Raw genomic sequence first — 24,860 nt, 5'->3', positions numbered from 1 at the left:
AGTTTTTATTAACATGAGTTTTTAAAAACAAGCATGTATGCCAGTGTGGGGGGTGAGGGTGGGAGAGAAAGGTGGGATGGGGGAAAGAATTCTAATCTATTGATAATAAAGCTCCAGTTTTGGCCAGGCGCGGTGGCTCATGCGTGTAATCCCAGCACTTTGAAAGGCCGAGGCGGGTGGATTACCTGAGATCAGGAATTCGAGAGCAGCCTGGCCAACATGGTGAAACCCTGTCTCTACTAAAAATACAAAAATTAACTTGGCGTGGTGGCAGGCGCCTGTAATCCCAGCTACTCAAGAGGCTGAGGCAGGAGAACCGCTTGAATCTGGGAGGTGGAGGTTGCAATGAGCTGAGATAGCATCCCTGCACTCCAGCCTGGGCAAGAGAGCGAGAATCCGTCTCAAAACAAAACAACACAAACAAACAAAAAGACCTCCAGTTTCATCTTCTGCTGGATTTTATAGTGCCCCAAAGATATGTGGTCCTTAAAAATTGTATACCACTTATTCAGGAGTCTTGTTCCTGAAAGGGTTGTTCTTGTTACAGCCCTAGTCTGGGCTGTAATCAGCTTCTTAAGGTCCCCAATGGTGTTACCTGTGTAGCATTTAACACAGACCTTCTCCACACTATCCACTCTCCACTGAGGTTGTTGCAAACAACCTTGATCATCCTAGCTGACGCTCATCACCTTGAACATGCTGACGTGACAATCTTCTCACTAGAGACCTCTAAACGCTTGACTTACTGAAAAAAAAAGTACAGCATTCTGTAGATCTCAGTAACCAATTTCTTTTTTTTTTTTTTTTTGAGACGGAGTCCTGCTCTGTTGCCCAGGCTAGAGTGCAGTGGCGCGATCACAGCTCACTACAACCGCCACCTCGCGGGTTCAAGCGATTCTCTTGCCTCAGCCTCCCGAGTAGCTGGGATTACAGGCACATGGCACCATGCCCTGCTGATTTTTGTATTTTTAGTAGAGATGGGGTTTCACCGTGTTGGTCAGGCTGGTCTTGAACTCCTGACCTCAGGTGATCCACCTGCCTTGGCCTCCCAAAGCGTTGGGATTACCGGCGTGAGCCATCGCGCCCGGCCCCAGTCACACACTTCTATGGTTAGGGCGCTTCTCTCCCGTATACATACATACACATTTCAGGAAGGACCGGATGTTTCTCTTGATTTTTAAATTTTATTTATTTATTTTTTGAGACAGTCTCGCTCTGTCGCTGAGACTGGAGTGCAGTGGTGCGATCTCAGCTCACTGCAACCTCTGTCTCCCGGGTTCAAGCAATTCTCTGCCTCAGCCACCCGAGTAGTTGGGATTACAGGTGCCTGCCACTGCGCCTGGCTAATTTTTGTATTTTTAGTAGAGACGGGGTTTCACCATCTTGGCCAGGCTGGTCTTGTTGTATTTTTAGTAGAGACGGGGTTTCACCATCTTGGCCAGGCTGGTCTTGAACTCCTGACCTCGTGATCCACCTGTCTCGGCATCCCAAAGTGCTGGGATTACAGGCGTGAGCCACTGTGCCTGGCCTTTTCTCTTTATTGTTAAAGGAAAACTAACTTATGTACTTCTGCAAACAGGAGAAGCCTAGAATCAACCAGACGAATTCAGTGTGCAGTGCACAGGTGGTTCTTGGCCTTGTGAGCTTCCAGCTTAATGAAAGCATCAGGCATTACTACAATTACACAAGTAAATGTGTAATCACAAACTGTGATAACGGTGCACGACATACTGTTTTCAGCCCAAAATGTGAGTGGTGCTATAATAATCATATCTAATCCTTATATAGTCTTATTAACGTGCCAGGGACTGTTCTAAGTGCTTCACCTGTACTAACTCATTTTATTTTTTTGAGACGGAGTCTCGCTCTGTTGCCCAGGCTGGACTGCGCTGGCATGATCTTGGCTCACTGCAACCTCTACCTCCTGGGTTCAAGATTCTCCTACCTCAGCCTCCCAAGTAGCTGGGATGACAGGTGCCCGCCACCACACCCGGCCTATACTAACTCATTTTAAGCACACAAAAACTCCTGGGTATGGCCGGGTGTGGTGGCTCATGCCTGTAATCCCAGCACTTTGGGAGGCCGAGACAGGCAGATCACCTGAGGTCGGGAGTTGGAGACCAATCTGACCAACATGGTGAAAACCTGTCTTGTCCCACATTTCCAGTCTTTATTTTTATTTATTTATTTATTTATTTTTGAGATGAAGTCTCACTCTGTTGCCCAGGCTGGAATGCAGTTGTGCTATCTGAGCTCACTACAACCTCCGCTTCCTGGGTTCAAACAATTCCCCTGTCTCAGCCTCCTGAGTAGCTGGGACTACAGTCGCATACCACCACACTCAACTAGTTTTTGTATTTTTAGTACAGACGGGGTTTCACCATATTGGTCAGGCTGGTCTCGGACTCCTGACCTCAGGTAATTAACTCACCCACTTTGGCCTGCCAAAGTGCTAGAATTATAGGTATGGGCCACCGCACCCGGCCTTCCAGTGTTTAAAATCAGCATTTCTTTTTCTTTCTTTTGAGACACAGTTTCGCTCTTGTTGCCCAGGCTAGAGTGCAGTGGCACGATCTTGGCTCACTGCAGCCTCAACCTCTGAGGCTCAGGTGATCCTCCCACCTCAGGCTACTGTGTAGCTGGGACTACAGGCGTGTACCACCACACTCGGCTAATTTTTTCTATTTTTTTAGTAGAGACGGAGTTTCGCCATGTTGCCAAGGCTGGTCTTGAATCTTGAACTCCTGGGCTCAAGCGATCTTCCCGCCTCAGCCTCCCAAAGTGCTGGGATTACAGGCATGAGCCACCACGCCTGGCCTAAAATCAGCATTTTCATCCGCTACATTGTTGTGTGCTAGGTCAGTCATGTTAAAGAAAAGGGTCAAACTCTAAAACATGTGAAGAGATTTATTCTGAACCAAATATGAGTGACCAATGGCCATGACACAGCCCTCAGGAGATTCTGAGAACACATACCCTAGGTGGTTGGGCCACAACTTGGTTTTATACATTTTAGGGAGACAAAAAGCATCAGTCAATACATATAAAATGTACACTGGTTCGGTCCAGAAAGGCAGGCCAACTAGAAGCAGGTATCAGGGAGTGGGGTGGTGGGGGGGGGGTGGTTCCAAGTCATAGGTAGATTCAAAGATTTTCTTTCTTTTTTATTTTTTTAGACAGAGTCTTGCTCTGTTACCCAGGCTGGAGTGCAGTGGCGCTCTCTTGGCTCACTGCAACCTCTGCCTCCCAGGTTCAAGCAATCCTCCAGCCTCAGCCTCTCAAGTAGCTGGGATGACAACTGTGCAGCACCACCCTCAGCTAATTTTTGTATTTTTAGTAGAGATGGGGTTTTGCCACGTTGGCTACGCATGTCTTGAACTCCTGACCTCAAGTGATCTGCTCTCCTCGGCTTCACAGAGTGCTGGGATTACAGGTGCGAGCTACTGTGCTCCCGGCCTGGATTCAAAGACTTTCTGATTGGCAATTGGTTGAAAGAGTGAAGTTATTGTCTAAAGATTTAGAATCAGCCAGGCATAGTTGCTCTTGCCTGTAATCCCAGCACTTTGGGAGGCTGAGGTGGGCGGATCACGAGCTCAGGAGTTTGAGACCAGCATTGCCAACATAGTGAAACCCCATCTCTACTAAAAATACAAAAAATTAGCCGGGTGCGGTGGCAGGCACCTGTAATCCCAGCTACTCGGGAGGCTGAGGCAGGAGAATCGCTTGAACCTGGGAGACAGAGGTTGCAGTGAGCTGAGATCACGCTATTGCACTCCACAGCCCAGGCAACAGTGCGAGACTCTGTCTCAAAAAAAAAAAAAAACCAAAACAAACATTTCTGGGTTAAGATAAGGGATTGTGGAGACCATGGTTTTGTCATGACGATGAAACCTCCAGGTGGCAGGCTTCAGAAAATAGATTGTAAATGTTTCCTACCAGACTTAAAGAGTCTGTTCTGGGCTGGGTGCCGTGGCTCACGCCTGTAATTCCAGCACTTTGGGAGGCCAAGGTGGGCAGATCGTAAGGTCAGGAGTTTGAAACCAGCCTGAACAATATGGGGAAATCCCATCTCTACAGAAAATACAATAATTAGCTGGGGCTTGGTAGCAAGTGCCTGTAATCCCAGCTACTTTGGAGTCTGAGGCACAAGAATCACTTAACCCGGGAGGTGGAGGTTGCAGTGAGCTGAGATCATGCCACTGCACTCCAGCATGGGTAACACAGCGAGACTGCATCTTCAAAAAAAAAAGAAAAAAAGGCTAGGCATGGTGGCTCATGCCTGTAATCCCAGCACTTTGGGAGGCTGAGGCGGGCGGATCACGAGGTCAAGAGATTGAGCCCATCCTGGCCAACATGGTGAAATCCCATCTCTACTAAAATTAGCTGGGCGTGGTGGCGGGTGCCTGTAATCCCAGCTACTTGGGAGGCTGAGGCAGGAGAATCGCTTGAACCCAGGAGGTGGAGGTTGCAGTGAGCCGAGATTGCGCCAGTGCATTCCAGGCTGGCAACAGAGCGAGACTCGGTCTCAAAAAAAAAAAAAAAAAAAAAAAAGCCGGGTGCGGAGGCTGATGCCTGTAATCTCAGCACTTTGGGAGGCCGAGGCGGGCGGATCACCTGAGGTCAGGAGTTCGAGACCAGCCTGGTCAACATGAAGAAATCCTGTCTCTACCAAAAATATAAAATTAGCTGGGTGTGGTGGTGCACGCCTGTAATCCCAGCTACTCAGGAGGCTGAGGCAGGAGACTTGCTTGAACCTAGGAGGCGGAAGTTGCGGTGAGCTGAGATTGTGCCATTGCACTCCAGCCTGGGCAACAAGAGTGAAACTCCGTCTCAAAAAAAAAAAAAAAAAAAGGCTCTATTCTATAAGTAATTCCAAAAGGGAGGGGTCTATCATGAGGCATGTCTGGCTCCCATTTCCCGTCATGGCCTGAACTAGTTTTTCAGGTTGCTTTTGGAGTGCCCTTGGCCAAGAGAAGGGCTTCATTCAGATGACTGGGGGCTTAGAATTTTCTTTTTGGTTTACAGCCATGATTTGCTTAGCTGTCCTTCCATAGCTGGGCTTTGGTTCTTTCCACTGTGGGGGGCAAAGGAAAAACTTCCTCTTAGTCCTTTGAAAGCTGCTGTCAAATCAACTAATAAAAGGCAGATTAACTGGAGAAAAGGCAGACAAGTTTTATTGACTTGTACCCTGGGGGAGAACGACAGAGTGAATACCTATCCCTCAACAGAGTTCAGAAGCTTATAAATTATTTATTTTATTTTTTGAGGTTCATTCTTGTTGCCCAGGTTGGAGGGCAGTGGTGCCATCTCGGCTCACTGCAACCTCTGCCTCCCGGGTTCAAGCGATTCTCCTGCCTCAGCCTCCCGAGTTAGCTAGGAGTTCCTGGCTGGTCTGGAACTCCTGACCTCAGGTGATCCGCCTGCCTCCCAAAGTGCTGGGATTACAGGTGTGAGCCAGTAATTTGGCACCCAGCCAAATTATCACGAGGCTACAAAAAGAATGAGGGCTTGGAACCCCAGCAAAACAGGTTACGGGACTGGGGAGAAGAGGAATTCTGTTGAGGAGCAATAAAGGATCAGCAGAGATGGAATGGATCCTGGAATGGAGATTATGCTATAAATGGTTCTCTTTGGAATTTGAATGATTCTGAGACGGTCTTTATCTTGTGAAAGGATTTGTTCAGGTGTGGTTACATTCTCAGTTTTACAGGGAGTGGAAAAATTGTTATTTTTGGTGGGTCCCAAGTTTAGGCAGATGAAGGAACTTTATCCTGGCTTTAGGAGATTTGCTGTGTATGGGCGAGGCCAGAAAGACTATGATGCTTCTTCAGTTCAGCAGGTCAAAATGCCATGTTTTCGGGTACTGGTTTCTAAGCCCCAACGCCACTTTTTCATTATTACAGAGAATGCTGCAGACTGGGGTTGGTGGCTCATGCCTGTAATCCCAGCACTTTGGGAGGCCGAGGAGGGTGGATCACCTGAGGTCAGGAGTTCAAGGCTGACCAACATGGTGAAACCCAATCTCTACTAAAAACACAAAATATAAAAGTTAGCAGGCATGGTGGCACACCTGTAATCCCAGCTACTCGGGAGGCTGAGGCAGCAGAATCGCTAGAACCCAGGAAGCAGAGGTTGTAGTGAGCCAACATCGCGCCACTGCACTCCTGCCTGGGCGACAGAGTGAGACTCCATCTCAAAATAAAAAAAACAAAAATAACAAAGACGTATTATGGATCAATTGAGTAAGTCTCCTTCAGCATTAGAGGAAAAAAAGAAAGTAGAGGAGAATATACTACCTACAGAATTGTTTTTTAAAACATCTCCTTAAATGTATGCTTACGTGTACAAGGTTGTGATATAAAATACATTTCTTCACTCTGGGTGTGGGCAAAACAAGTTGGGAAAATACTCCTTCAGTCTCTTTTCCCCCATCTGTAAAATGGGACAAAACCCTGGACTTCATAAGAATGTGCGGGGCGCGGTGGCTCACGCCTGTAATCCCAGCACTTTGGGAGGCCGAAGCGGGTGGATCACGAGGTCAGGAGATGGAGACCATCCTGGCTAACACGTTGAAACCCCGTCTCTACTAAAAAAATACAAAAAATTAGCTGAGCATGGTGGCAGGAGCCTGTAGTCCCACCTACTTGGGAGGGAGGCAGAAGAATCACTTGAACCTGGGAGGTGGAGGTTGCAGTGAGCCAAGATCGCGCCACTGCACTCCAGCCTGGGCAACAGAGCGAGATGCCGTCTCAAAAACAAAACAAAACAAAACAAAACAAAAGAATGTTGTGAATATGTAACACTTGTGTTCACACTCAATCCATCACCTTTTCTATCTCCACTGCCACCACTGTAGACAGGCACCATGTCTTGCCTGGACAACTGCAGTAACTCCTTAACCACCTGCTCTTTCTCCACCCTGCCCCCATTATAATACATTCTCATCCCAGGAAGAGCCATTTTTTTGTTGTTGTTGTTGAAAGGGAGTCTCACTCTGTCACCCAGTCTGGAGTGCAGTGGTGGGATCTCGGCTCACTGAAACCTCTGCCTCCCGGGTTCAAGCAATTCTCCTGTTTCAGCCTCCCCAGTAGCTGGGACTACAGGTGCACGCCACCATGCCTGGCTGATTTTTGTATTTTTAGTAGAGATGGGGTTTCACTATGTTGGCCAGGCTGGTCTCGAACTTCTGACCTCAGGTGATTCACCCACCTTGGCCTCCCAGTCATGCCTTGGGATTACAGGCATGAGTCACCGCCTCCGGCCTAGGAGCCATATCTTAAAACCTAATTCAGATCGTGTCACTCCTCTGCTTGAATCCTTTTTTTTTTTTTTTTTTTTTTTTTTTGGTAGAGAACGGCGTCTCGCTATGTTGCCTAGGTTGCTCTTGAACTCCTGGCATCAAGCGATCCGCCCGCCTCGGCCCTCCCAAGTGCTGGGATTATAGATGCGAGCCACAGCGCTCGGTCTCTGCTTGCATTCTTGCAATAGCCTCCCACTCCCCAACCTTCCTAGAGTTAGGCAGAAAAGCCCAAACTCCTTCCTCTGGCCTGCAAAGCCGTCCCTCCACCTCTTCCGTCTCCTTTTCTCACTCACCCTCTCGAACTCCTGACCTCAGGTGATCCGCTCGCCTCGGCCTCCCAAAGTGTTGGGATTACAGGCGTGAGCCACCGCACCAGGCCTATTTTCTCACTCACCCCCTCGTTCCTGTCAACCCCTCCAGGCAGGGGCCTTGCAAGTGCCCCTCCTTATGGAACACTTCCCCTGGGGATCTTCCCGGACTGGTTTCCTCTCATCATCCAGGTCTGGGCTCAAAAGTCGCCTCCTTAGAGAGGCCCTCCGGGATTGCCCATCCGCCTGTGCCCCCGCTTTGTCCCGTTACTCTGTTTTTATTTCCTTTCCCGCTAGCATCCCTCTCTGGGACGAAGTCGCCCCATCACTCGTGGCTTTCTTCTCTGTCGCCCCGACAGGAGTGGGAACCTCAGGAAGGCAGGGGAGGCGTCTTGGGGACAGCGACGCCTCCTCGCGAGGTCTCGGGTCCACCTGGAGTCCCCAGTCCGCGTAGCCTCAGCACCGATCTCCACACCAGGTCCGGCGACCTGGATCTGCGCCGGGGTTTACGTTCCGGGTCGGCCGGCGGGGCCTCGTCGGCGGCCAGGCTCTACTTCCGGGGCGGGGCGGCCGGGGCGGGGCTCCTGTCTCCCGGCCTGTCTGGAGCTCGGCAGCCGCAGAGGCGGCAGCGGCGGCGGCGCGGCGCAGGCACCGGCCCGGGGAGAGGCACCATGAGCGGTGAGTGGCGGCCCCGCCGCTGTCACCTGCCCCGGCCGCCCCGGCTCCCGCCGCTCCAGCTGCACACTCCGGCCCCTGCGTCCTCGCGCCCCGCTCCCTCGCAGACCCCCTCCCAGTCGCTCCCTTTTCCAGACCCCTGGCCCCCAGGACTCCCGGCTTCTGGCCCCTGCTCACCTGCAGGTCTCTGATCTCCCGTGGCCGGGCACTCCTGGTCTCCTGACTCCTGTCCATCCATAAAAACCAGCTCCTAAACCCCTGTCCCCAGTTGTTCCAGTCCTGCGACCCCCTTGCCTAGTGTCCAGACCCCCCAGTTCTGAGACCTCCCAGGTCTCAGTCTCTCCTAACTCCTAGACCCGCTGCGTCCTAGCTCCAGTTCCAGGTCCCCTATCCCCAGTCATCCCCGCTACCCAGGCCCCTGGTCTCCAGTCCCTGCAGATTCCATACAGGCAGAGTCTTTCTGGACACTTAGTTTGCTGACCCCCGTACCCCCGTGTCCCAGGAGCTTCTGGTCCCCAGAGGAGCTCAATTCTCCAACCCCTTTGTCTTCCCCATCCCTCTCATCCCTCCCACCCCTGTTCCCAGTGCTTTGCTCTTCCCATCACCAGTTCTTCCCAGTTATCCACTCGGCTTCCCTCTCCGGTCCTGGCTTTTACATTTCGATGATCCTTGCATATTCCATCCTTTTCCATGTCTTATCCTGGCTCATCATTATCATTTAAGATCTCTCTTGCCTTGTCCTGCAGCCCTTCCCTTCTTGTCCCGTGCCCAGCCCATCTGGGGACCGTCACTTCGTCCTTGCTCTTCCCAGTCCAAACTTCTTCCTCTCACCATCGAAGGAGTGGTGTTGGTGGGGATGCTGGAAGTGAGAGGGAGGTGGGTGTGGACAGCTCGTCCTCAATGTTTTCTGAAGTTTAGTCCCTTGACTCTACCCTCCTTTCCTCTGAGGAGTCTTATTGGTGTTTTGGTGCTAAGTCATTCCTGGGTGTTGTATGTGGAGATGGGAGTGACTCAGGGAAGACTCTCGGCTCTCCCCTGACTGTCTGTCCAGGCACTCTGGGATCTGGAGTTATTTAGGAAGCCCCGCCTATCCTCCTAGTGCCTGTTTTCCCCTCACTGTGGAACTGTTTCTGAGGAATCTCTGCATCCAGCCCTCCTGGCCGTTGTCTTCCACGCAGGCATTTCTGGAGGTTAAGCGGGGGGCTGGGGTGGGGGGAAGGCCAAGGGATACTGCTGTCTTCAATTTTAACTTTTAAAGTTATCTCTGTGGACCTTTTTTGTTGTTTGTTTGTTTAAATAAGTGATGTGCCTTTTGTTTTTGTTATTCAAGGGCAAGATTTGTGAAATGGACAGTCCTAATAATGCGGGGGCTGGTGAGGGGGAGTTTCCTGGGAGATAATCCACCTTTGGTTGCCAAATCAAATGATTTTAAGCCTAAGTATGGTTTCTGATTCGTGAATGTTAGTAATACCTCAATAAAGATGTTACGAGCTGGCTTCCACCAGGAGCTGAGGTAGGTTGGTGTAGGTGCAGGCCCTGAGGCCAGACATCCTGGGTTCAAATCTTGGCCCTGCCACATAAACCTGTGTGATTTAAGAGTAAGTTCTCGACCATTCTGGGAGTCCCAGCAAAATGAGGATACCTAGTAGTACCTGTCTCCTAGGCTTGTAATGACTGAATAACATTCATCAGGTAAAGTGACTGGTACTGTGAATATCACGAGGTGCATTGTCAGAATCTCAGAGCTACCTGCTGTTGTTTCTGCAAGGGCTCATGTGGGGTAGGAGTAGGGTTGTTTTTGCCTAGTTATGAGAGGAGGGCTGGGACTAGGCACTCTCTGAAAATCTTTTCCTTTTAATATGACCAAGGAGTCTTTGCCACAAGCTCACAGTTCTGGACCCTTTTCGTTCTACCTTTAGCACAAGAGAAAATGAAATTGATAAGCCAATAGAAAATGATCGGTTTATCTTTCAAGGAGAAATAATATGAAAACTCTGGTGGCACACGCCTGTAATCTCAGCTACTTTGGAGGCTAAGGCAGGAGAATCGCTTAAACCCTGGTGCCAGAGGTTGCAGTGAGCCAAGATCAAACCACTGCACTCCAGCCTGGGCGACAGAGGAAGACTTCGTCTCAAAAAAAAAAAAAAAAAAAGAGAAAACTCAGCAAGTTTTAAAATTTTATTAAAAAATCATTACGTCTGCTGGACGTGATGGCTCACATCTATAATCTCAGCACTTTGGGAGGCAGATGCAGGCGGATCACTTGAGATCAGGAGTTCGAGACCAGCCTGGCCAACATGGTGAAACCTTGTGTCTACTAAAAATACAAAAATGAACAGGGCATGGTGGCAGGCGCCTGTAATCCCAGCTACTCAGGAGGCTGAGGGATGAGAATCTCTTGAACCCAGGAGGTGGAGATTGCAGTAAGCAGTGATCATGCCGCTGCACTCCAGCCTGGGCAATAGAGTGAGACTCAGTCTCAAAAAAAAAAAAAAAAAAAAAAAATCGTTACATCTAAAGCCAAAGAGAAAAGGAAACCAACAAATGACTTTTTAGGAAAAAGCATTAAGGATGAAAACCTTCTTTTGGGAACATTGTAATTGAGGCAGAAAAACTGGTCTGTGAAAATGGAAGGGGAAGTCCAACGATATATTTTAATTGTTTCTTGAGAATGCAGTTGAAAGTGGGTTTCCCCACTTGTGGGGTGGATAACTGGTACACGATAAAATAAAGTGGCATGGAAATATTTCCTCTTTCTTCTGTCCCCCACTTATAATATGTTATTTATTTATTTATTTTATTTATGTTTTAGAGATGGAGTCACACTCTGTCACCCACGCTGGAGTGCAGTGGCAGGATCTTAGCTTACTGCATGCAACCTTCGCCTCCTGGGTTCAAGCAATTCTCCTGCCTCAGGCTCCCAAGTAGCTGGGACTATAGACGTGTACCACCATGTCCGGCTGATTTTTGTATTTTTAGTAGAGTTGGAGTTTCGCCGTGTTGGCCAGGCTGGTCTCGAACTCCTGACTTCATATGATCCACCTGCCTCAGCCCTGCAAAGTGCTGGGATTACAGGCATGAGCCACTGCACCCCGGCCTTAACATTTTATTTTATAGTGTATTTTTAAAAACTCAGAATCTAAGTAAGGTTTAAAGAGTGCACATTGGTTTGTCTTTTAAATCTTTTAGGTCTCTCCATCACGTCCTTTTTATTTTATTTTTATTTTTTATTTTTTGGTATTTTCAGAGCCGTGTAAACATTGCCACAGTTAATTTCACAACATTTTAATTACCTCAGAAAGAAACTTTGTACCCATTAGCAGTCATTCATCTTTCCCCCTCCCCTCAGCCCCTGGGAATCACTCATCTGCTTTTTGTCTCTGGATGTGCCTGTTGTGGGTATTTCATATAAATGAAATCATACAATATGTGACCTCTCTTATCTGGCTTTTTTCACTCGGTATAATTTTCCTGAGGTTAAACCACGTTACAGCATATATCTGTACTTCATTTCTTTTTGTGGCCAAATTATATTCCTTTATGTGGATATCATACATTTTGTTTATTCATGCATCGAAAATGGACATTTGAGTTGTTTCCACTTTTTAGCTGTTCTGAATAATGCTGCTATGAACGTTCACGCACAAGTTTTTGTGGGGGCAAGTCTGTTCATTTCTCTTAGGCATGTATGTAAGAGTGGAATTGCAGGGTCATATGGTAACTGTTTAACCATTTGAGGAGCTGTGTCAGACTGTTTTCCAAAGTGGCTGCACCATTTTCAGTTCTCACCAGCAGCATATGAGGGTTCTGTTTCTCCACACCTTTTTTAAATCATAAGCATTCTAGTGAGTGTGAAGTGGTATTTCTTTGTAGTTTTGATTTGCATTTCCCTAGTGACTTGTGATGTTGAGCGTCTTATCTTGTGCTTATTGACCAATTGTGTATCCTCCTTGGAGAAATGCCTATTCAGATCCTTTGGCCATTTTAACATTCGGTTGTCTTTTTATTGCTGATCTGTAAGAATCCTCTGTAATTTCTAGATACAAGTCCCTTATCAGGTTTATTGTTTACAAACATTTTCTCCCCTTCCATGGTTTGTCTTTTCATTTTCTTTTTCTCTTCTTTTTTTTTTGGAGTGCTGGAGTGCAGTGAGTAATCTTGGCTCACTGCAACCTCTGCCTCCCAGGGTCAAGTGATTCTCCTGCCTCAGCCTCTGGAGTAGCTGGGACTACAGGTGCACACCCCCACACCCAGCTAACTTTTTTGTAGTTTTAGTAGAGATGGGGTTTCGCCATGTTGACCAGGCTGGTCTCAAACTCCTGGCCTCAAGTGATCTGCCTACCTCGGCCTCCCAAAGTGCTGGGATTACAGGCATGAGCCACCGCGCCTGGCCAATTTTTGTATTGTTAGTGTTGATGGGGTTTTACCATGTTGGCCAGCTGGTCTCGAGCTCCTGACCTCAATCGATCTGCCTGCCTCAGCCTCCCAAAGTGCTGGGATTACAAGCCTGAGCCACCGTACCTGGGTTCTTTTCACTTTCTTGATGGTGTTTTTTGAAGCACAGAGTCTTTTTTTAAACTACAGGCTGCCCTTTAATCTCTCTCCTTTTTCCCCTTGCATTTGTTGTTGAAGGAAACGCAGTTATTTATCCCAAGGATCCTTTGCGGGCCTCTGCTGATTGCATCCTTTTGGTGTGGCATAAAGTGTTTTTCAGTCTCTTGTATGTGCTATAAATTGGTAATTAGAGTCTGCTGTATTTTTGAGTTGAAAATGTTTGAGTAGAGTCAGAGGCGAGATGGGTGCAAAGCTGAATACATTAAGTACAAATAACCAGGAAGTGGAATGGCCCTAGGTAATATATATACACAAGATAAATGGGTATCATGAGGCCAGAAACAACTAAGATGACCATTAATTGGGGAGTAGGTAAACCTGGTGTGCTGTGGTCACCTGACGGAAAGCCTCAGAAATGTTAAAAGGAGTGATACGGATTCATACACATCACCATGGCTGTATCTCAACGTTAATGTTCTGTAAAAAAAGCACAGTGGGTCTGGCGTGATTGCTCACGCCTGTAATCTGAGCACTTTGGGAGGCCCAGGCGGGAGGATTGCTTGAGTCCAGGAGTTTGAGACCAGCCTGGGCAACATAACGAGATCTCATCTCAATTAAAAAAAAAAAAATAAGCAGGGTGTAGAATTATACCTAAAATATATACCTTGATGCAAATTGAAACATACACAAGACAATATTTATGGATTCATATATGTATGTAGACCTAAAAAGATTATCAGGAAGAAAGATGCCTGCCAGACATGTGTGGGTGGTTATTGTAGGGTGGTGGTCACAATTTGTTTATTTTTCTTTAAAGAACCCAGTAGATAGGAATACTTGATTGCCCACCTCTTCAGACTATGTAAGGAATGCTGATTTTCAGATATGTGTTTGCTGTTACTGGGAAAGTAGAACTTGTAGAGCCAGAAAGTCATTATTATACTCAAGTTTTGTCTTTTGTAAGTCTTCATCCTTAAGTTCCTGGATGCTCCTTTCCATCAGTTTTTTTTTTTGAGACAGAGTCTTGCTCTGTCGCCCAGGCTGGAGTGCAGTGATACGATCTCGGCTTACTGCAAGCTCTGCCTGCTGGGTTCAGGCCATTCTCCTGCCTCAGCCTCCCAAGTAGCTGGGACTATAGGCGCTTACAACCACGCCCAGCTAATTTTTTGTATTTTTAGTAGAGATGGGGTTTCACCATGTTAGCCAGGACGGTCTCGATCTCCTGACCTCGTGAACCACCCGCCTCGGCCTCCCAAAGTGCTGGGATTACAGGTGTAAGCCACCACGCCCGGCCTCCATCAGTAAAGGAGACACTGAGATTCCTGTTTCAAGGGTGAGGAAAGCCAGGCCCATAGTGATCAAACAATTTGTGTAACAGATGAGCTCTAAGATTCATCATATATCAGAGTTTTGGGCTTAATGGGTAATTTACTGCTGTTTCTTGCCTGATGTTAATGTATATTTTGGCAGCTTTTTATTAAAAAATTTTTTTTTTTTAATTAACCAATATATTTTTGAGACAGATTCTCACTGTGTTTTTCAGGCTGGAGTGCAGTGCCACAATCTTGGCTCACTGCAACCTCTGCCTCCTGGGCTCCAGTGATTCTCGTGCCTCAGCCTCCCAAGTAGCTGGGATTACGGGCACGCACCACCACACCTGGCTAATTTTTTGTATTTTTAGTAGAGATGGGTTTTGCCACGTTGCACAGGCTGGTCTCAAAATTCTGAGCTCAGGTGATCCGCCTGCCTTGGCCTCCCAAAGTGCTAGGATTACAGGCATGAGCCACTGCGCCTGGCTTACAATTTTTTTTTTTTTTTTTTTGTAGAGACTGGGTCTTACTACTTTGCCCAGGTTTATCTGGTACTCCTGGCCTTAAGCCATCCTGTGTCAACCTTCCAAAGTGCTGAGATTATAGTCGTGAGCCACTGTGCCCAGCTGCTTTTTCTTAGTTTTCTGGAATGTCGAAGGTCACAGTTTTCTCCTTGGCACTGACTGGGCCTGCTCTGGCAGTAGCTTGTACTTAGAATAAAGAATCAGCTGAAATGAATGAATGAATGAGAAAAGAATATTTGTGGTTTTCATTCAAAGTAGAAAAGTGATGCTATCAACATTTTTTCCCCCTTGTGAAGGCACTGGATTCATCTATGATGGTGGAATGCAAGAAGTACAGGTTCCACCATCAGCAAACAGTTGACCCCCACCTCTGCTAGCAGTTGGTGATGGATTAGGTCCTACTGATGTTGGCTCTCCTGCCTCCTGGTTGCTTGACTCCAGGTAACTGATAGGAACTCAAATGCTTAGAGCTCTTAAAATTTGGAACTGAAATCCAAGATTTTATAGATTTCTCTAAATTGTGGCAATGTGAGCATATTTCCAGATAAAGCACCTTCCATCTGCCACTGTCTTGTCTATACATAGGCCATATATTTGCAGTGGGGGTGATATCACCCCCAAGGGGGTGAACACTGGTTCTCAGGAGAGAAAAAAAACTTAAGTGGATGTATAAAGCACAAATAGGCATATAGTACATAAACAGATGTACATTGTATCTGTGGTATTACTTTTTCATGGAGGGGATGATTAGCAAAAAAGTGTCTAAAAAGTATCCTTAGGGGGAAAGAATGAAAAAGATTGAGCTGGACACAGTGGCTCACACCTGTAATTCCAGCACTTTAGGAGGCTAAGGTGGGAGGATCGCTTGGGCCCAGGAGTTTGAGACCAGCCTGGGCAACATAGTGGGACCCATCTGCCCGTCTGTGTACACACACAGACACACACACACACACACAAATTAGCTGGGTGTAGTGGTGCATGCCCATGGTCCTAGCCACTCGGGAGACTGGGCTGAGGTGGGAGGATCACTTGAGCCTGGGAGGTTGAGGCTACAGTGAGCCATGAATGTACCATTGCACTCCAGCCTGGGTGACAGAGCCAGACCCCTCAGACTCTGTCTCAAAAAAAAAAAAAAAAAAAAAAAGAAAAGATTGAGACTGATATAGGCGGCAGTAATTTTATTATTATCATACAACTTTGCCTCTTGCTTTCACTGTTAACATTTCAAGACAAAACTTTACCACATTGCTCCATGGGCTCACTATTGATCACTTTTATGGACTGTACAGTCCATCATTCATCCATCATTTTGCATGTAGTACAACTTTTAACTATTGATTCTAGTTGTAGAAACTTAGCCTATCTTCCTGTCTCCCTCTCCTCCCTCTCTCCCTCTCTCTCTCCCTTCCTCCCTTTCTTCTTCTCTTTCCTCTCTTCCTTTTTCTTTTGAGACAGGGTTTTGCTCTGTTGCCCAGGCTAGAGTGCAGTGGTGGTACAATTATAGCTCACTGCAGCCTTGACCTCCTGGGCTCAAATGATCTTCCCACCTCAGCCTCCTGAGTAGCTAGGACTAAAGGTGTGCCACCACACCCGTCTAACTTTCATTTGGTGTAGAGACAGGCTCTCACTATATTTCCCAGGCTGGTCTTGAACTCCAGACCTCAAGTGATCCTCCTGCTTCAGCCTCCCAAAGTGCCAGGATTACAGGTGTGAACCGCTATACCTGGCTTTCCTTCTTTCTTTTTTGTTTTTGTTATAAGTAATGATGCAGTGAACATTTTTTTTTTCAAGGTAGTTTTCCATCCTTTAGATTATGTCTGTAGGGTGATTTTCCAAAAGTAGCATTAACATCGAAGAGTTTGTCACTTTTGGTTCCTTTTTTTTTTGGCCTATAATTAAACTCAGTTGAATTGATTTGATTTTTTCCAAAGTGGTTGCACTAGTTTCAAATGCTGCCAGTAAGAATAAGGGCTCTGGTGGAAGCAGAGGTTGGCCAGAAATTTGGGGTTCAACATTCAGCAAACAGAGGATAATTTGGTGCATCCTCTATCACTTATCAAAAGGTTGTTACCACTGGGGTCTGTTGAAGCAAAAGGATTTTGTTGGGATCGTGCTGAGTGTGTTAGCCAGGACTCTTTTCAGTGGAATGTGGCAGAAGCTGATCAAACTGATTTCAACAACATGGGAATATATGGTGTCTTGTAATGGAAAAGTCTAGACATAGGGCTGGCTTTGAGCTTAGCTGGATCCACATGTTAAAGGACTATCAGGATTATCTTTCTGTCTGGCTGTCAACTCGTCTTTTCTCTCTGTTGGCTTCATCCACAGGCAGCCGTTCCTCCATGGAGCGGGCTGGCCATGTGGTCATCCTGCGACCCATCACTGTGATTTTGGTTGGCCAGGTCTGGACCATAAGTCTAGTCTGGAGCCTGTGGCTGGGAGTCCATCCTACTAAATTGTCTGGATGGAGGATGAACTTCAGGGGAAGGGCTGCTGTAATTTTGGATGGGGTGGTTAGGAATGTGATGTGGCAGCAGAGGCTTCATGAGGCAGGTGGCTCCTAGGTTTTCTTCCTGAGCAGCTGAGAGGGGTTGGAATTGCCTTATCGTTTTTTTTTTCTTGAGATAGAGTCTTGCTCTGTCACCCAGGCTGGACTGTAGTGGCGCAATCTTGGCTTGCTGCAACCTCTGTCTCCTATGTTCAAGTGATTCTCCCGCCTCAAGTGCCACCATGCCTAGCTCATTATTGTATTTTTAGTAGGGATGGGGTTTCACCATGTTGGCCAGGCTGGTCTCGAACTCCTGACCTCAGGTGATTCACTGGCCTCGGGCTCCCAGAGTGCTGGGATGACAGGTGTGAGCCACCGCACCTGACCAGAATTGCCTTTTCCTGAGGTGGGAGAGCCTGTAGGGGAGCAGGTTCGGTGGGGGCTGAGCAGTTTGAAGCCTGCAAGGGGAGTGAGGACTCTTTTCCTTGCCCTTACTTTTTGCTGTCCGGGAGCCCTTCAGAGACCTGGCACTAGTGTTTCCTCTGCCCACCCAGGCAGTACCCCGCTTCCTCCGAGGAGGGAAACTTGCCCACTCCATCTCATTTTTCTTTGCTTGCATCTGTGTTTCTTGGAATCTGCTCTTTCCTCCTACAACTTAAAAAAAAAAAAAAAAAAAAAAGGAAAAACCCAAAATGACATTAAAGACTATTGTGAAAACAGAATATACCTTTAAATATACATTCCTGGCACATTTAATACTTAAATTTGTAGGTATTCCTCTTCTGCCTTTGTTCAAAGCATACACTATATATGCATTTTGCATAATTGCATTGTATCTATGTTTGAATGAGTGTTTCTGCTTACATGATAGCACTTATCCACGTTCCTTCTCTTCACAATTCTTTGAAAAGGCAGCATAGCATTCCACCAAATTGATGTACCGCAGCTATTTAACCTCTCTCCCATTGCAAAAGACAGTCAATTCCATTTATGGTTTTCTAGGATAGGATTGGTAGGCGTTTCCTGTGAAGGGCCAGATAGTAAATATTTTCTGCTTTGTGGGCCATCTGGTCTCAGCCTCAAGTATTCATCTCTGCTGTCATAGTATGAAGGCAGCCACAGACCATGGGTAAATGAAAGCGCGTGGCTGTGTTCCAATAAAACTTTATTTAGAGAAAGTCAGCAGCTGGATTTGGCTTGGGGGCTATAGTTGACTGACCCCTATACTAGGACACTGCAATACAAATCTTCGTGCCCATTGATGCTCAGGAAGTCATTGTGTTATTATGGAAAAGCTTTGGATGCAGACAAGTTCTGGATTTAACTCCCTATTGAAGAAGTTGGGCAGTTTTTTGTTTTCTGTCTTATTTTTTTGAGACAGGGTCTCACTCTGTCACCCAGGCTGGAGTGCAGTGATGCAGTCATAGCTCACTGCAGCCTCAACCTCCTGGGCTCATGTGATCCTTCCTCCTCAGCTCCCCAGGAGGCTGGGACTACAGGTGTGTGCCACCATACCTGGCTAATTTTTTTTTTTTAATTTTCATAGAGACGAGGCCTCACTGTGTTGCCTAGGCTGGTCTCGAACTCCTGAGCCCAAGCAGCCCTCCCTCCTTGGTGTCCCAAAGTGCTGGAGTTACAAGCGTGAGCCACTGCACCCGGCCTGGGCAGATTTTTGAACTTCTCTGACTCTTACTCTTCTTTTTTTTTTTTGAGACTGACACCCAGGCTGGAGTGCAGTGGTGTGATCACTGCAACCTCTACCTCCTGGGTTCAAGTAATTCTCGTGCCTTAGCCTCCCGAGTAGCTGGGACTACAGGTGCGTGCCACCACGCCCAGCTAATTTTTGTATTATTAGTAGAGACGGGGTTTCACTGTGTTGGCCAGGCTGGTCTTGAACTCCTGGCCTTGTGATCCATCTGCCTCGGCCTCCCAAAGTGCTGGGATTACAGGCGTGAGCCAGCACGCCTTACTCTGACTAATACTCTTAATTCCCTTTTCAGAAAATGGAAATTAAAGCAAGTAATGAATGTATAGTGCCTTTCTCAGGACCTGAAACATAGAGGACCAGGTGAAATTGTTATTTGTATCTTTTCTCATTTCCCCCGTTCCTTTTTAGCTCAATTTCCAAGGTGTGAAAAGGGATTTTGATTTATTTTTGTAGCTTTTGATATGCATTGCCACATCACTTTTCAGAACTTACTGCACCCATAGATTATTACCAGTAGTGTGTACTTGATTTATCATAGCTTTACCAGCATTGGGGAATTTCACTTTAAATGTTTCTTGGAAGCTGTGTACGGTGGCTCATGCCTGTAATCCCAGCACTTTGGGAGGCCGAGGCAGATGGATCACCTGAGGTCAGGAGTTTGAGACCAGCCTGAACAACATGGTGAAACCCCACCTCTACTAAAAATACAAAAATTAGCTGGGTGTGCTGGTGGGTGCCTGTAATCCCAGCTACTCGGGAGGCTGAGGCAGGAGAATCACTTGAACCCGGCAGGCAGAGGTTGCAGTGAGCCAAGATCACGCCACTGCACTCCAGCCTGGGCGACAGAGTGAGACTCCATCTCAAAAAAAAGAAAAAAAAAAGTTTATTCGTTAATTCGTAGTTACATAATGGTGCCATGTGGTAGTTATTAATATGCATATAATTTGCATTTCTCCAACCAGGAGGGAAGACATTCTTTCTTTCTTTTTTGAGATAGGATTTTGCTGTGTCGCTCAGGTTGAAGTGCAATGGTGTCATCAGTGCTCACTGCAGCCTTGACCTATAGGCTCAAGTGATCCTCCCACCTCAGCCTCCCTCATAGCTTGGACTACAGGTGTGTGCCACCACACATGGCCAATTTTTAAAAAACTTTTTGTAGGGACGGGGTCTCACTGTATTGCCCAGGCTGGTCTCAAACTCCTAGGCTCAAGCAATTCCCTTTTCTCTACCTCCCAAAATGCCAAGATTACGGGTATGAGCCACCGTGCTTGGCCTATTGTCTCTTTAAAGTTTTTGCACATTGCCAGGCTAGTGGGTTTTTTTGTTTTCTACAGCAAGAACTGGTGAACTGGGTTGGCCTCCTGTTTTGCAAATAAAGTTTTATTGGAACAAAGCCATTTCTATTCAATTACTGTTGTCTGTGGTTGCTTTCAGGCTGCAATGGCAGAACTGAGTAACTGTGACAGAGAGTGTACGGCCTGCAAAGCCTAAAATATTTACTGTTTTGCTCTTTACAGGAAATACTTGCCAATCCCTGCTCTAGAGTAATTTTTTTTTTGAGTTGGAGTCACACTCTGTCGCCCAGGCTGGAGTGTAGTGGTGTAATCTTGGCTCACTGCAACCTCCACCTCCTTGGGTTCAAGCGATTTTCCTGCCTCAGCCTCCAGTAGCTGGGATTACGGGTGGGCGCCATCATGCCTGGCTAATTTTTGTATTTTTGGTAGAAACGGGGTTTCACCATGTTGTTCAGGCTGGTCTTGAACTCCTGACCTCAAGTGATCTGCCTGCCTTGGCCTCCCAAAGTGCTGGGATTACAGACGTGAGCCATCGCGCCCGGCCTCCTCTAGAGTAAATTGATGGTCCCCATTCTTTGCTCATTTATTTTGTGTTTGATCTTAGACTCCATAAGCCCACATGGATGGCCCAAGCCCATCTGTCTGCATGCAGAGCCTGTCTCTTTCCATTGTGTGCTGGCAGATAGTCTGTCCTTTTGTCCTGGGCCAGCTGTGCCACTTCACCCTACAATACTGGGAGCCAGCGCCCTGACTTTGTGGAAGAACGATTGTCCATTTTATCTGTGCGTGTGCTAAGGCTAGAGCAGATAAAACCACCACCTCGCTCTGCCCATGACAGAAATGAGGCAGCCGCTGTGCCCTGGCCAGTTCTGGTCCTTTTTATTTAAAGTAGCAACTTGGGGAGCCACAGAAGTGAGCTGCACCAGAATCTAGATTCAACAACTGTTGAGTTCCTTCTGTGATGGGAGAGTTCGTGAGGCTCCCGTCTCTGTCCGAGAGCTCACAATGCATAATCCCTCCCACAACAGGGATTACATCAGCGCTATGGCAGGACTGCAGGGCCATGGGAGCACTGTGTAGAGAAAGAGTAGTGTGCTCCTTGGGGTACCCTCTGCAGGAAGGTTTCTCTGAGAAGGGAACGTTTGAGTCAGCCATCGGGAGGTTGTTTTTTCTTTGGCGGCATGTTGATGACGGAGCCCTTTTTCTGTGCTAAGATTGAGCCATTCAAGGAGTGAGCCTGGTTTTGTGGAGGTTGAAAGGTACAAGGTTTGGGGTAAAATGTCAGGTCTGTCACCTCTGAGCTTTTCCTTGGGTAAATGATCAATGTCTCCAAGTCTCAGTTCCTTTGTCTGTTTCACTAGGTGGCCAGCCCCCACCTTCCAGGTAGATGTGAGGGTTAAACGTATGTCTCAGTATGGCGGATTGGCGGCGGACCTGGCCCCAGGTGTGTTGTGTTTGTTTCATGTCGAGTTGGCTGGAACATTGTTCTCACAAGAGTATGATTAGGTGCCAACTAACTGACAGAAAAAAGCTGGATTTTCAGCCTCTCTTGAAAAACCAGGAGATGGGGCAATTGCTGGTATTGCTGTGAGGTACCGTCTGCTAGAGCTGGCTAGCAGCTGCCATCTCGAGAGGGGCAGCTGCCATCTCGAGAGGGGCACCTGCTCTGTTCTTGTGATCTGTGCCTTGCCAACCCACCCCGCTCATTTCCATGCCTCACCTGACCCCTTGGGCATTGCAGGGGTCCCTCCTGGTCTTGTATGTGCCCCGGGCATGTATTGGGCAGCCCTTTCTGCCCCCCTCCTCCTTTGCTTCTGCTTTCTTTCAATTTCTTTATTTGGAATGGTTGTGGATTTTGGGGGGTGGGATGGGAGTTAAACAATAGCAGCAACACTAAAGTCATCATTGGGCTGGTAGCACCAGGCATCCCAGATGCCTGCCAGTGTAACTGAGGATGAATTCTGCAGTGACAACGGGTTGATGATGTCCTTGTTCCCTGCAAGACTCTGTATGTGGGGCCTTGGTTAGAGGGCGAGGGAAGATGGGAGCATGATTATGATGCGGGCCTGGTCTACAGCCTGCTGGGGAACTCTCACGTTTAACCATCTAACCGCACGGTGGCTATAAGGCCTACAAACTCAGACACTATTGTTTTAATTTTTAACCTGCCATCCTTAATTATTTCTGCCAGGGCAGTGGGCTGTTAAATCCAGCCCAAGACCTGTTCGTTACACATTATCTATGGCTGTTTTTCACACTGCAGTGGCAGAGTTGGGTAGTGACAGCAACCCTTTGGCCCACAAAGCCTAAAATATTGACTGTGGGACTCTTTCCAGAAAAAGTTTGCTGACCCCCATTCTAGGGTATGCTAAAGGTGCAGGTTCAGTGAAAATCAGAAACAAATCATGTGAGGCAGCCCGCCACAGATGCACACGCAAGGCTTAGAGAAATGCTGTGTTCATTGCAGTTTTGCAGGGCACATTGGATGAATCACATAACATCATTGTGTGTATCCTGTAATACTAGTAAGTCATTTATTGTGTATTCATCTGCACTTCCAGATGCTCTAGCCACTGCATAGATAATTCAGTGCAGGGTAAAGGAAATGAGAGCAAAAGGGCCAGAGCTAGGAACAGCAACTGAGGCAGGGGTGGCTGTCACAGAGGGCCTTTGCCATGAGACTTGCCATCTCATGAAGGAAGAGCCATGCCAGGCAGGGGGAGATAGGGGTGCAGGAGGGGCTCGTGGAAGCAAGGCATGGTTTCTATTACATTTATTCATTTTATTTCATAAAAATATAAATGTATGTAAATTTATTATTATTTTATTTCATTTTATTTTATTTTGAGATGGAGTCTCACTCTGTCACCCAGGCTGGAGTGCAGTGGTGTGATCTTGGCTCACTGCAACCTCCGCCTCCCAGGTTCAAGTGATTCTCCTGCCTCAGCCACCCAACTAGCTGGGATTACAGGTGCATGCCACCACGTGAGGCTAATTTTTTTTTTTTTTTTAGTAGAGATGGGGTTTCACATGTTGGCCAGGCTGGTCTCAAACTCCTGACCTCAAGTGATCCACCCACCTCGGCCTCCCAAAGTGCTGGGATTACAGGCATGAGCCACCTCACCCAGCTGGGCGTAGCTTTTCTACTGTGTGATTCAATATGGGGACTGGATTCTCCATGCAGTTACCTTGTCTGGCCCTTGGGAGAATCCTACTGTAGTTGTTCCTTAGAATAGGAACATTTTCTCAGCCAACATCTACCTGTTGCAGTCCTTGTCATAAAAATATTGGGCCAAGAGTGGTGGCTCACACCTGTAACCTCAGCACGTTGAGGGACTGAGGCAGGAGGATCATTTGAGGCCAGGAGTTTGAGACCAGCCCAGGCAACATAGCGAGACCCTGTCTTTACAAAACATACAAAATTAGCCCAGTGTGGTGGTGCATGCCTGTAGTCCCAGCTACTTGGGAGGCTGAGGTGGGAGGACTGCTTGAGACCAGGAGTTGAAGGCTGCAGTGAGCTATGATCATGCCACTGTACTCCAGCCTGGTTGACAGAGCCAGGCTCCATCTCTTGAATTTTTTTTTTTAATTGAGGTGAAATTCACAAAACAAAAAATTAACTGTTGTTCTAAAGCAAGCAGTTCAGGGGCATTTAGTACAGTGCATTGTTGTGCAATCAGCACTCTATCTAGTTTCAAAACATTTTCATCACCCAAAGAAACTCCATATCCATTAAGCAGTAGCTCCTACCCCCTACTGCCCCAGCCCCTGACAACCACCTGTGTGCCTTGTGTCTCTATGGATTTACCTGTTCTGTCCTTCCCAGTTGTGTAAGCACAGCTCAGGTTCCCAGTTGTTCAGTGAGCTTGCCCTGGTCCCCACCAGGATGACAGTGTGGTATGTGGAAGGAACACTTGCCTGAGAGTTAGGGAGAGCAGGGCTCAGCCTCGAACGCAGCACCTGCTTGACTGTGTGCCCTTGGGCAGAATTCCTCGCACACAGTGGGCACTCAAAGAGCATTGCCTTCTTTTTCTTTTCTCGCTTGTACCTGCTTGATGTGTTACAAGGATCTCACCAAGGAAATGTCTAGCATGACATCGCCTCCACCGTTGCATGGAGAGAGAGCGAAATACCACTATTTAAATATCTGCGGGGCCCGGCGTGGGGGCTCACGCCTGCAATCCCAGCACTTCGGGAGGCCGAGGTGGGTGGATCACCTGAGGTCAGGAGTTCGAGACCACCCTGACTAACACGGCGAAACCCCATCTCTACTAAAAATACAAAAAAAATTAGCCAGGCGCGGTGGTGGGCACCTGTAATCCCAGCTACTCAGGAGGCTGAGGTAGGAGAATTGCTTGAACATGGGAGGTAGAGGCCTCAGTGAGAAGAGATGGCGCCACTGTACTCCAGCCTGGGCAACAAAGCGAGACTCCGTCTCATAAATAAATAAATAAATAAATAAATATCTGTGTGGCCTTGATTAAGGGGCTTGACCTCTGTGGAATGGGAACCAGTTTACCTGGAGCTCCAGGGTTGCGAGGGTTAAAGAAGGAATATAGCCAGAGTGCCTGGTTGCATCCTGCTTGTTTTCCCCTCCCCACGTGCCAGGGGTCCTCTTTCACCCCTTTGTCTCTCAGGGCAGCAAACACAGAGGCCTGAATTGAATTGCTTTGCCTGGGCTTTGGAGAGAAGGTAGCT

The 24,860-nt window shown here is 47.5% G+C and overlaps 1 protein-coding gene across 11 annotated transcripts in view; it reads left to right on the top strand.

Annotated features, from left to right (window-relative positions):
• The first annotated feature begins 8,172 nt into the window (after positions 1 to 8,172).
• The window catches only part of SNX29 (sorting nexin 29), a 584,658-nt gene continuing 567,970 nt past the window's right edge, over positions 8,173 to 24,860 (top strand). For 6 of the 11 annotated variants that reach the window (XM_063717589.1, XM_063717588.1, XM_063717592.1 and 3 more), the window contains exon 1: positions 8,173 to 8,286. In XM_063717589.1, coding sequence (XP_063573659.1) covers positions 8,280 to 8,286 — 7 coding nt within the window. In that variant the 5' untranslated portion in view covers positions 8,173 to 8,279. Of the gene's footprint in view, positions 8,287 to 14,967; positions 15,113 to 24,860 lie in introns of those variants that run through there. The other 5 variants (XM_054534732.2, XM_024241395.3, XM_054534730.2 and 2 more) reach the window with 2 other exon arrangements.

Source organism: Pongo abelii, chromosome 18 (assembly GCF_028885655.2).
Source record: "Pongo abelii isolate AG06213 chromosome 18, NHGRI_mPonAbe1-v2.0_pri, whole genome shotgun sequence".
NCBI classification, from domain to species: domain Eukaryota; kingdom Metazoa; phylum Chordata; class Mammalia; order Primates; family Hominidae; genus Pongo; species Pongo abelii.
The sequence above is the reverse complement of the archived record's forward strand: the minus strand, read 5'-3'. Positions and strand labels throughout refer to the sequence as shown.